Source organism: Astatotilapia calliptera, chromosome 11, assembly GCF_900246225.1.
Source record: "Astatotilapia calliptera chromosome 11, fAstCal1.2, whole genome shotgun sequence".
Lineage (NCBI taxonomy): Eukaryota > Metazoa > Chordata > Actinopteri > Cichliformes > Cichlidae > Astatotilapia > Astatotilapia calliptera.
In genome coordinates this window covers 27325539-27338479 of record NC_039312.1, presented here as the reverse complement: position 1 = coordinate 27338479, position 12941 = coordinate 27325539, and the positions used below count along the sequence as shown (strand labels likewise).

Below are 12941 nucleotides of genomic sequence, written 5' to 3'. Positions count from 1 at the left end.
GGTATTTTTTTTTATAGAGAAGCTATAGAATAAAAAGACAATTGAGAATAGTATGATATCCATGACACACACCAATATAATGATGGGTGCAGCATACTTGAAGCCTATCCAAGCTGTCCTGAATACAAGAGGTGTGGTACACAAAGGGCAGTACCAGTCTTGTTTAAAAGACATTTCACAATGCACAATAACGTGAGCAATAGATCATGAATAGATCCACTATTTCACTGACTTTCACTTTCTGGAAATATTAAACAGATTAAAATGAAAAAGTAGTTCCTGAGTCACTCTGTGTGGGATGAAATCATATAAAAATTCATTCCTGGAGCAAACAGACCCATTTGTATTTTTGTACTTTTTACTGAAAGCATATTGATTTCCTCTCCTGATATTTAGACTGTAGTATTGATATTTTAACTTTTGCCTATTTTACTTTTACTGAATCAGTACTGAGTCCTTATTGGGGTCTGACAAATGCACATCAGTCAGGATTAAATACCAGCACATGGTTCTAATCAATCAACACCTGTACCAAAATATTGTAACCCCTAGCGTGTGTTAAAAATCAGCCCATACATATCAAAATAGCTGACCCCAATATCTATAAAATTATAAAAGGAAATACAAAACTATCTGGGAAAAAAGACTAAAGAAGGCAATTCTTAATTAAATCAAAAGAGAATATAATTCAACCATTAAAATCAAGTTTACAGTGTTAACAGTGTTTTACTAATCAAAATGTGATGCCATTTAATAAACAGAGATGGGTTGCAACATGTTACTGTAATCGAATTACTTTTTTCAAGTAACAAGTAAAGGATTACTATTGCAAAAAAGCTTTGGAATTAGTGTGTTACTGCATTACTAAACCGTGATTTTGTTTGTTAGATTGTCTCATGACAATGGCGTACGAACATGCGACATCCATGGCAGCACCAGACGTGTGTAGATCAATGAAGGATAATATGGGGTGTGAGAGAGAGTGCGACCATGCAGCGTTTAAAGCTTGGAAGTACTGACATTAAGTTAAGTTTGATTCTGTAAAAAGTGACAAAAACATTAGCGTCTGCTGTACACACTGCATGGGAAGAAAACTTCTTTCCACAGTGAAAAATTAAACTTCAATCTGAACAAGTACTTAGCACGCTGCCACGAGAACGTGAAATTCATAGAGAAATCCTGGGACTGTACTTGAATCTCTTCTTTATTCTTCCAACATTACAAAAAATAATGACATTCAAGGCTATACGCTAAAAAAGAACTGTAACATTTTACAAAGTGGTTCATCTTTCCCATTTTCCTTTTAGTCACTTTCTTTTCCTTCTCTTTAGTCCCAGCTAATTCCCAACTCTGGGACATTTAAAATTCATCTTATCTTATTACTATGCACTTACGACAGGGGAAATTTCCTGTGTGTTTGAAGCCAAGTTGTTTTGGTTGGGCAGCAACATTGAATCAGTTTGCCATGGAGTTCAGAAAACAGCTATCTTAAAGAAGCATCACTCTAAACATTAAACAGAATTACGCTAATTCTGTGTAGCAATGGGGCGAGGAGGGGGTGGCACAAAAAAACTCACCTTAACCAAACAGGCATGAAAAGCATGAATTATTCTTGTGCCAAATATTTAACTTAATTTGACTGCAGAAAAAATGGACTTTCAAGTGGTTTGTGTTGTTTTTTACTTTTTCATTTCATGCACCCCTGGTTGTAGAATAACCCGCTGTAAGCCTAAATAAACATTAAAATAACTTTACGTTGTATGCAGAGTGGAGTTAAATCAGTGAGTAAACATTTCTAAGGACACTTAAGCCCCTCTCTTCGTCACACTGTGACTAGACGATTGTTTAGGTGGACACTGACTGACTTAGACTGGTTCTTTTAAAACAAAGATCATTGTTAACGTGTTTAACTTCCTGGAGACTTGTAATGTCATTCGACGTGTTTCAATGATGACGCAGCAAAACTAACTATGGCAAACTATTTAGATCAGCACTGGATAAATATGAACAAACTTTACACAAGACAGAAAATATCATCATTGATACATTTTATTTCTCTGCATAGATGTTGCTGTGAATTTCTTTAAATATGGTATGAATAGTAACTGACATTTAAGCATGAACTAATCTCGTTTTAGTCTCCAGTGATCAATGTCATTGTGATTTCATATCAGTTTGATTCTAAATATTTCAAGGAGAGATGTTCATCAACTCCAAATGCACAAATACACATAGATTAATCAGAGTCACATCTCCAGTACAGTTAAATTGCAAAATTCAAATGAGTAAAGTCCATAGTTTGCCCCGGAATAATCTTTTTGGGTGCTGTCATTTTTTATTCGAGTCCATGACAACGATCGATGCAATGGTCAGATTCTGGGTGATTTAATGTCATATGGGCTTGGTAAAAGAATATAATCCATGTCCTAACAATGATCACAGCCACCTTTGTGTATTGTGTCACGAACATTAAAAATTTTCCTGTTTCACAAGTGAAACTCCCCAGACAACAAAGACAGCAGTAAAGCAGGCTGGTCCAGTGTTAAAGCGCATATATAAACTCACAGGCTGTGTTTGCAAACATTAACAGAGGGAAATTTCTCCGGGTTAACTGTCCATCGGGTAGATCACAGTGGTAAGGAAGATTTTCTTCACTATTTTGATTATCACTTAGTGCTTGTTATATTCGCAAAACAAAAATTACATCCTGTTCCATCACTTGCTCTGTTAGTGGTTTTTAAAATTTTTTTTAACACTGACTTCATTGTAGAGTTAGAAAAAAAATGAATGAGGAGAAATTATTTGACAATAAACTGTGTTGACTCCATCTGCTTTAAAGTCAGGGAGTGTGTGCTCGTTTGAAAACCTTATTTTAAACCAACAGATCCAAACAATCAAAATTAGTTTTAACAAATCTTAAAAGTTCTGCAATTACATTGTGGAAAACCGAATACAGATTAATAACAAAATCTTGCAACTTTCATTTATTTGTATGTATCCTTTAACTTATTTTTGACATTTTGTAGAAATGTGAATGAGTGTCATCAAACAAGAAAAAAGCCATGAATCCATATAGATTTTTAGCAATTTGAGAAATTGGGGTACATATACAAATTTTAACAAATATATTTTAAGGGTTTTTTTTTTTCATGTTTTCCCACAGAAAGTGCTGACATGAAACTCGGGTTGCTTGTTGTGGTGGCTGTGGCAGTTCTGCTGCCCAGCTTTTCTGAGAGCCGGATCGTCTCCAAATGCGAGCTCCAAGACAAGCTTGGGAAAGTGATACGTCTGCCCAGGACACTCTTGGCTATAAGTAAGTCCAATGACTTAAATCCATGACAAAAGTCTGTACCTTAGCTGTAGACTAGAATACCACTGGGGTATTTAAGCCTAATGCTGTTTTTTGATTCTTCTGTATTAGAAGAAAATATTAACTTTTATAAATCTGATAGCTTCAGTTATCAGTTCAAAGGCAGCAGTAAGAGCACAGAGAGAGAGAGAGAGCCTAGACCAGTTTGTCTATTCATTTATAAATAAATCTGACATCCAATGAAATATATTTCATGTGGCCCCCATGACTGAAAAAAGTAACCACTAAAGTAAAACTAAAAGCACATACATTTGAAAGAAAACAGAAAGAAGTAGCAACTCTTACTGGCTATCACCTTTATAATTGCATTTTTTTTCTCCTTTGTTTGCTTTTACTTCTTTGCATGTGTGACTTGTTTGCCACAGTTGTCTGTGAAGTGGACAGGATCTCTCATCTGAACACCAGCTTGGTCAATGTGCTTGGCAAGCGCACAACTACCACACTAAAGCCAACAACCCCCTCCACAACAGCAGTCACCTTAACGACCACTGGAGCGACGACACTGACAAGCACCAACTCAGCAACCACTGACCTGACTGCTACTACTACTACTACTTCTACTGCTATTACTACTACTACTACTGTCATGACTACTAGCCCTGCGATTACTAACTCCACCATCAGCTCAGTGAACACAACCCTTGTGTCAAACAGCACAAGTGGCATGAACAGAAGAAAGCGACATGCTCACTCGAGCAGTGAGGAGGAGATCGGGCAAACTGGCGGAGGAGTGGAAGACAGCAGTGAGGAGGAAAACTTGAAGCCTTCGTCCCTCGGCCTTTACGGGCTCTTCCAGCTGCCTGACAACATTTTCTGTAATTCGGGGCTTCGTCCATCCAGAAATGTTTGCCGCACCTCCTGCAACTGTGAGTTCTTGCACCCACAGCGGGTTAATTTATTATGTTTTGTTTTTTTGTTTTTTTTATTTTGCATATTAAAAATTGTTTCTTTTTTCCTCGCAGCCTTCACTGACAATAACATAACTGACGATATTGCTTGTTTCATCAACACTGGTTACTGGAGGTAAGTTTCTGGACAGCATAATACATATAGGTCAAATAAATAATCAAACCTTTGAATAAATATCACATGCCTGTAATGAATTATTTGACTAATTTATTTGCAGTATATATACTGTACAACAATTGACAAATTAAAGAAAAATCCGATATAAACTGATTTAGCAAGCTGTGACATTAATACAGCTTCAGCACTCCCTTGCATGTCTCTGGAACTTTAATGTAAGGACTGAACACCATTGTTAAGAAATCACTGTCTGAGATGCTGGTTAGGATTTCTGAAGGGGATCCACCTCATATATAGATGCAATAATCAAACATTACAAATGTGTACAGCTTAGCTCACTCAGTAAAGCATGTGATCAATATGCCATAAGGTTAATGCTGAGGCCTGGGTTTGAATCTGTCCCCAAAATCAGTCATTGCATATCTTCCAACAACTGTCAAAAAAGTGCATTCTTTATATTAAAAAGAAGCAGATACACAAAAAGCTTAAGTGAAGACACTGAATATAACACAAATATGTTAATGTAAAGAGAAATACAACATATGGTGTTGCCTAATAATTACCTTTTGTTTTAATCCAACAGGAACATTGTGAGGAGAGCCTCTCGCTCATGTCGTCACAACATGAATTTCTTAAGAGAATGTAAATAAGTGGATGTGGAATCACAGTTTTTCCCTGCAGAATCACAAAAAATTCTTCACAGTTTCCATCTCCAGTGATCTGTGATTAAGGAACCGCATGCTCCATTATCTACTTTACCTTATGAAGCACTATTTTCTTTCTTTGGTGGAGGAATCTTTCAATAAACATTACTTTGCAGCATATATACAGTGGTGTGAAATGTGTTTGCTTCCTTCCTATTTTCTGTTTTTTGTATGTTTGTCACACTTAAATGTTTCAGATCATCAAACAAATTTTACTATTAGACAAACTAAACACAAAATTAATGTTTTTTAATGAAGATGTTTATTATTAAGGGAAAAAAATCCAAACCTAAATGGCCTTCTGTGAAAAAGTGATTGCCCCCTAAACCTAATAATTGGTTGGGCCACCCTTAGGAGCAACAATTACAATCAACTAATCAAGCTTAAGAGGTTAATATTGTTTTTCTGAAGTCACGCAGAGGTGGACTTGCTGGTGTGTTTTGGATCATCGTAGTGCTACAGAACCCAAATGTGCTTCAGCTTGAAGTCACAAACAGATAGTCAGACATTCTCCATCAGATTTTTTTTTTGGCAGACAGCAGAATTCATGGTTCCATTTGCTACAGCAAGTATTCTAGGTCTCTGACATAGAGGCCAGGGAAGCAGAAGAACATCATATCAAAAAGTGCTAATCCCTGCTGGACATTTTTCAAAGCTGGGAGGGTGCTTATAGAATGCTACAGGTGATCCAGGAAAGAAGGACAACCAATAAGACTGAATAAGCAAAAACTCTGGTGATTCTTTATGTGTCAAGATTATTGGAGCAGCTGAGCTGTGTTACTTTCACTACCTAATATCTATGGGGCTTTGAAACCCCAAAACACATTAGTCTAAAAATTGGTCCAACTAAGAATCTGGTCCCTTGGCACAAGCAGAGCAATACAGAGTACACTGCTGCAAAAATTGTAGGGGAAACAAAGAAATGTCACTGTATACAGTCAGTTCTAGTGACAAGTATATCTAATGTTGACACTCACAGCAGGTTTTGTGTTATTTTCTCATTTTGCATCAGTTTTTAGCCTCACATCTGACTGACTTCTCTTTTTTTGGAACTCAGCAACATTTTTCCACATTTAGCTCAAAACCTTACAAAAACATGTTTTTTTAGTCATTTTTCACAACATTTACTAAAATATTTATAACTTTTTATGTTTAAAACACAACTGCTAACATAGCTGTGTTGCTAGGGATCACGTAGCATTATATACCATCTAGTCCAACTTCAGTAACCCTACAAAAGTCACTGCTGTCTAGTTTTCTGTTTTCAGAAATGTTACAGGCATAGCCCTTTAATGGTGAAGCCCTATGGGGAAAGTATTACAGGGTGTGGAAGGATGTGGGGGATGGTCCCTGGGTGTGTGAGTAGGGAAGAGAGGAAAGACAGGGGATCACGAGCAGCTACGGTAGAAACGAAAAGAGAAAAGCATTAAAAGTGTACATAATAACTCCATGTACCACATAAAATCCGTTCAAAGTCAGTAAGTACAACCAGAATTCATACATAAGGTGCACTGTCAATTTTTGAAAAAATAAAAGGATTTTAAATGTGCCTTATAGTCTGAAAAATACAGTAATCTGCACATTTCAACTTTTTTCTCAAACCAGACTTATGACTTTTTTCTCAAAGTAATTACAACTTTAATTTCAAATTTCAAAGTGATCAACATTTTTTTAATTTGGCTCGAATACTCCTTCATATACAACACATTCAGTGAAACAGGGTGTCAGAAAAAAGGCAGTGATTAATACAGTCACTGCTGGCAACACAGATATCTAAGTTTCACACTCAAAGGAACTTTTCTGTTAGTTCCATTTTTGAAATCATTTTAAAGCACTTTTTAGAAAACCTCACATCTGGGAAATCGACTGCTCATTAGACCTAATGAGAATGTAAGCTATCATAGAAACTTTAGAAAAAGTCAAAAAGATTGACTGAAAAAAGGTAAGCAATTCATTTTTGTTTTTAATTTTAAGACTTTCATGATAGTCAGCAGGTCATTAATTCTCTGTCTACAGAAGACTTTTGCTCTGAGTATTTCAGAAACATGAATTATGTTGGTTTCAGAAAGAATGCTTTAATCCGGAAACTTCCTCTTTTTTTCCTCTTGCATCATTTAATGTTTTAGACTTTCTGAAATGAAAGATGTATGTTTTTATATTATTTGCTTTTTTACAAAACTAAAAACATATGGGTCATTTATTTTAAAGATCATAATGAACTAGCCCTGATGTCACTGCTGAAACAAGTTTAATTTCTGTTATCTTATGTGAGTTTATTTGTTTATTTTGTTCTAAAATTAAATGTTACTGCTAATGGCTTACTTGCCTGACTTGTATACAGTGGATGTTTTATATATTTGAACTAAATGACACATATACATTTTTATTTTTTAAACTAATGCTGATTGTCCGATTTTTGTTAAAGTATATGATCTAAAATGTTTAATAATTCATATAATTATCAGTGTTGGGAACTTTTAAAATGTATTCCACTACAGATTACAGAATGCATGGACCAAAATGTAGTGTGTAACTTATTCTGTTAAGTTACGCAATGTGAGTAACATATTCTAAATGCTTTGGATTACTTGATATATTGTCATGCTTTTTGCAACTACATGAATGTACTATTGCTGTGTGATTTATTACACATTTATTTATTTATTTATTTAGTGAAGGCTACTCTCCACCGAGTTGACATTGTTAGCTGGCATTTGCTGGGGTTAGTTCAGTCTGTTAGACTTGATTGATAGCATTAACAACCTGCTAACTCCAAATGATCATGTGCAGTTCTGAAAGTAATACCAACTAGATTTTTAAATTTTAATATAAAATGAGTAAGAGTAGGGTGGACATTAAGTAAGGCTGCACTTTTAGCAGTGATCTCATTTGGAACCTATTTCTGTATCAGTAATAGGTTTTCTTTCTGTCTGCTTTTAGAACTGCAGATGATTATTTGCAGCTAGCAGGTTGAAATGCAGCTTTCAGTAATTGTAATAAATCACACAGCAATAGTACATAGAAGATATTGAAGTGGCACATAACCCAGGTAGCTGCCACAACTAAAACAAGGTAGTTATAGTAGGCTAACGTTAGTTTTTTAAAAAGAACTTACTTCCAGATGTTCCTTGAGGTTGGAGGTGGAGTCTTTTGATGCTGAGAGCAGCTCGGTTGCTGGCAAACAGAGCCTGCATTGCATGGTCAGATTTCGCCCACCCCTTTCTTCTTTAAATGTGAAGTGGTGTTGGAATTTCAAAGTAAGAAATGCATTCCTGTATGTGCACTGCCGGCTCTATTGTGCTGGCTCCAGTCCATTAGTGATGTGCGAGTCATGAACGAATCATTCAGTACTCAAGAACCACTTAACTGACTTGTGAATCATAATTCACAATCCAAACTGACTCCTTCACTGACTCATCCCTGTTACTGTTAGCAAACTAATTTCATTAGTTGCATATGTGTAATTTCATATGTGCTTGCGCTACATATGACTTACTCCCCCCTCCCTCCTGGTTCTCAGCTGCTGAAACTCAGAGCACGTTACTGTGGAAGAGTCGCTCCTTCACCTGAGATGAAGTCTGATAGTCTGACTGACGCAATATAACATTCAGTCTACAATTTGTTTGTTTTGCAAAGATAATAAGCAGACTAAAGGAAAAAATATATGAACTCAGTTCCACCACTATAAAAAAAAATATACAGTGTCTGACTCACATTCTGCTGCTGCAATTATGTAAGTAAAATCAGAATTTCACTAAATTATTTAGATGAGAAAATATATATTTGACATATTTGAGGAAAATAATAATAAAATAAAATACATAAAATAAGTGTTCCCTTTAGAAATCTTTTTTTTCTCTTTTTTTGCTCTATAAAATAGGTGTTTTCTTTTTCAATCACTCATCTTAGCAGTAGGATTTACATGAAAAGAGAAACAAATTAAGTTTGAGTGAAAATGTACATTTTTTTCACTCTCTGGACTCAAATGACTCAAAAAAACATAAATTTTGGTGAGTGTCTCATTCAAACTCGAATCAGTAAAAAGAATCAAATTTACCATCACTAGAGTCTATTGTGTAACTGATGCCACCAACATTAATAAGGACTTGTACATTAGAGCCTCTTATTGCGTGTTTTGTTTGGGTTTCCGGCAATGTGTGGAATTACCAAAATTAGAGAGGGGATAGCCTAACATATGAAACATCAAAAGACCACTGTATAATCCATTTATTTCAACAAAGTAACTATTCTAATTATTACCTATCGAAGTAGTAACTATATCGGAATGCAATCACTCATATTTTGTATTTTAAATACATAACACAGGTACGTGTATTCCATTATTCCCCAACACTGATAATTATTTAGCCATATTATTTACTTTCCCAGAAACCCTCCAATACTGACTTGAAAAAAAAAATACATTTACTGAGTCACATCTGACGACTGCTTTCAGTTTAAACTGCAGATTTCATGTATGTCATATTTTCATGTTTTTCAGTCGACACATGAGTTTGTGTACTGTGGGCTTTTAGATTCACTCTAATGCTCAAACAAGAAATTAGAATTATAGAAAATGTTTGCTATTGTCACTTGGCTTTGTGGTGTGCAGTGGGGGGTGTGCCATTAACAGTTCAAACCAAAAACAAAAAAAAAAAAATAGCTGTGATGTATCTCTTATATTATATTACATTTAACAAATTCTCTTTCAAGTTTTCAGTTTTTTGTGAAGATGTGACAAACAAAAGATTTTTGCACTTACGAATACTACAAAAACAATTTTTGTCTATTTTTTCCCAGATTCACCCAAAGATGGCAGCAGTTCCATCAGTCCTTCTGGTCCAATAGTAGAACACCAAACAGTGACTCTGACATGCAGCAGTAATGCCCGCCCAGCAGCAGAAAACTACGCCTGTTACAGAGCTGATGGAGACCAGGAGGCTCTCACTGCGACTGGACACACTTTAAATATTACAGTTTCAACAATCGACACTAATTTCTTCTGCAATGCTACAAATACAGTTGGATTTAAAGCATCCATCAACCTCCAAATAGACGTGCGGTGTATATATTAATTTTACAAAATTACCACTTATGTACCCTGACTAGTACCCACCTAGAAATCCATTAATCGAGTTGCATGGTAGAAAAATATATGTATTTTTGTCTTCAGAATATTAGAGGCCAAGAAAAACACCTTGTCATTTTACTTCTCATTTTCTATTTAAAATAAAACTACATTTGTTTTTTTTCTACCGAACAAGCTTAGAAATAGGATTTTATGTTATTTGTCCCCGACCAAGTAATTACACGTAATGAATTAAATAATAATAATCATAATTTTCATGTGTAAGATGTCCAAATCATTCTATCGCAGGTATTCACACTTTTTCAGTGAGGGAGGAGCAGCTGGTGGGAAGACATATTCTGATGAGCAGTTCCTTTCAGGTCTCTAATGCTTTGTAAAATCGAGTGAAGTCACAATGAAGCTAAAGCAGTTCCACAAGTGTAATTTGTTCATGAATTGTCAGTAAATGGATGAAAAAAAATATCTTACCTATGAGTGAAATATCTACACCAGCTTTGGTAAAACTGTATATCAGTGCATTATTACACTCCAGTCTGAAATAGTATTTAGCACTTTGAAGGAGACGTGCATTATTGAAAGTTGTGGTGCAGTCTCTCTTTGTTAAGTCTCCTGTCATTTCTTTAGTTGGCTTTAGTTTTGCATTTTCACTGATAAATGAAGATGAATCACTCCAATATGCTTTACATGAATCGTCTAAGTTAGTTTCAAATCTCGTCTCTACATCGAAGGAGCAGGGGATGTTCACACAGGATCCTCTCAAAACATTTATATTCTCTGGCATATTGACGTTGAACATTCCACACAGTGCACCTGAAACACAACACAAACTCCATCCACACTGGAGGTGGAGGAGGGAGCCTCAGTGAGTCTGACATGCTCTGCTCCAGCTCCGTGTTGGACTCATCCTCCAGCTCTGACATGGAGCCCTAACCTGGGTCAGAGTCAAGAGACACTGCAGGAGAATCAGGACAAAACTAAAGTCAGGACCCCTGTTATGAGTTTCAATGCTTCTCACCTCCATCATGGAAATAAAATCTCCTGCACTGCTGTCTACCAGAAACAAGATGGTAGCCCTGATGTCACTGCTGAAACAAGTTTAACTCCTGATATTTCATGTGAGTTTATTTTTTCTCTTCTAAACTGAAATCGTAATGATTTACTTTTCTTGACTTGGATTAAATTACACAAAATGATTAGTCAGTTACAGTTATTTTATCAGTATGCCATAACAATGTCTGAGTTTTATAAAATATAATGAAAGCTTTTAAAGTTTGAATTTAATGATTATTTAATGATTTATGTCTTTTTTGTTAGCTCTGCTTTTTAGCTTTAGGATGTCTTCAAAACTGACAGTAAAACAAAACTACATTTAGTGAGTCATGTTGGACAGTTGTTTTTATTTTAAACAGCAGTTTTTCATTTACATCCTATGATAACATTTTCTCACATTATCATATTTCTAAATTAACTCACGAGCTTGTCAGAGCTTTCAGATTCACTCTAAAGGTCGAACAAGAAAGTAGAATTGCAGAAACATTTTACTTTTGACATTTGGCTTTCTGGTCTGTAATAGGATGATCTATTAATAGTTCCGTTAAAATGCAAAAGGAGCTGTGATGTGTGATTTACATAAAACCTACATATTACATTTAACAAATTATCATTGTACTGATTTTTAGATTCACCCAAAGATGTACAAATTTCAGTCAGTCCCTCTTGTCCAGTACCAGAGAACAGCAATATGGCTCTGACCTGCAGCAGTAATGCCAACCCAGCAGTAGAAAACTACACCTGGTACAGAGCTGATGGAGACCAGGAGACTTTTATTAGGACAGGAATCAGCTTAAATATTAAAGTGTCCAGAGACAAAAGAAGATTTTTCTGCAAAGCTGAAAATGAGATCGGGGTTGGACGTTCTAACCTGACTCACCTTGATGTTCAGTGTATGTATCACACAATTAAAATATTTTAAGGTTTAAGCATAACTTGAGCAGCTATAATATATGCATGGTATCATTATTTATTGCAGATTGTGAAACACAGTGTGGATTTTACAGTGGAGTCCTTCCTTGGGTCCTTGCTGGTGTGTTTTTCAGTGTCACCGTGATCTGTGCAGCTTTCCTTTGGTATGTTTTAAAACTGGTTGTTGATTAAAACTAAAAGTCCTGCAGATGTTTCCATAAAATATTTTTCAATAATTGTTTTGTATTCTTCTAGCAAAGTACAAAAGAATGTGAAGCCACAAGAAGAGGACAGAACTTACATGTCACTGAATCGTAGAAATGTCGGCTCTTCAGAGTATGATGTCATTAACACAACTCCAAAGTGACCTTCACTGATCCTTCAGAATATATCTAATTTTGTTTTATTTTGTGTTTCTACAGAAATAATTCTCAGTCACACTTCTCTTTATTAAATGCATTTAATAGCCACTGAGCGCTTATTCATCAGTTTTTTAAAGGGTGCTGGATAATATGTTCATTTTGCTTTCGATGTGAAAAAGCTGGGGCAGGGACATGATTATCAGTAGGTCACATAAGCTTTTAACAGCACTGTTTAGAAAATAGAGACATTAATGATCTACACGGCTGCTCTTTTCTACGTTTACAAGAAAGACCTTGAATAGTTAGGATGCCTTGTCAGACCAGCCACATATTAGTTTCCTGTAAATTTGCCCTGTTATCAGTATTTATGTTTCTCACACATGAATGTTTGATTATTTCCTCCTCAACCAAGTTTATTGCACTAAACC

At 35.6% G+C, this 12941-nt stretch overlaps 2 protein-coding genes across 2 annotated transcripts; both read left to right on the top strand.

Moving 5' to 3' along the window:
* Nucleotides 1-2598: 2598 nt before the first annotated feature.
* Nucleotides 2599-5220, top strand: LOC113031541 (A-agglutinin anchorage subunit-like). The gene is made up of 5 exons (XM_026183691.1): nt 2599-2635; nt 3164-3313; nt 3736-4236; nt 4333-4393; nt 4980-5220. The coding sequence occupies exons 2-5, from the start codon at nt 3175-3177 to the stop codon at nt 5044-5046; spliced, it is 768 nt and encodes a 255-aa protein (XP_026039476.1). The 5' UTR covers nt 2599-2635; nt 3164-3174; the 3' UTR covers nt 5047-5220.
* A 5795-nt stretch (nt 5221-11015) lies between these two features.
* LOC113032133 (B-cell receptor CD22-like) lies at nt 11016-12183 on the top strand (the record flags this gene model as incomplete). The annotated part of the gene is made up of 2 exons (XM_026184816.1): nt 11016-11304; nt 11869-12183. Coding segments are annotated over 2 exons (582 nt in total), but the record flags the coding sequence as incomplete, so codon positions are not given.
* Nucleotides 12184-12941: the final 758 nt, after the last annotated feature.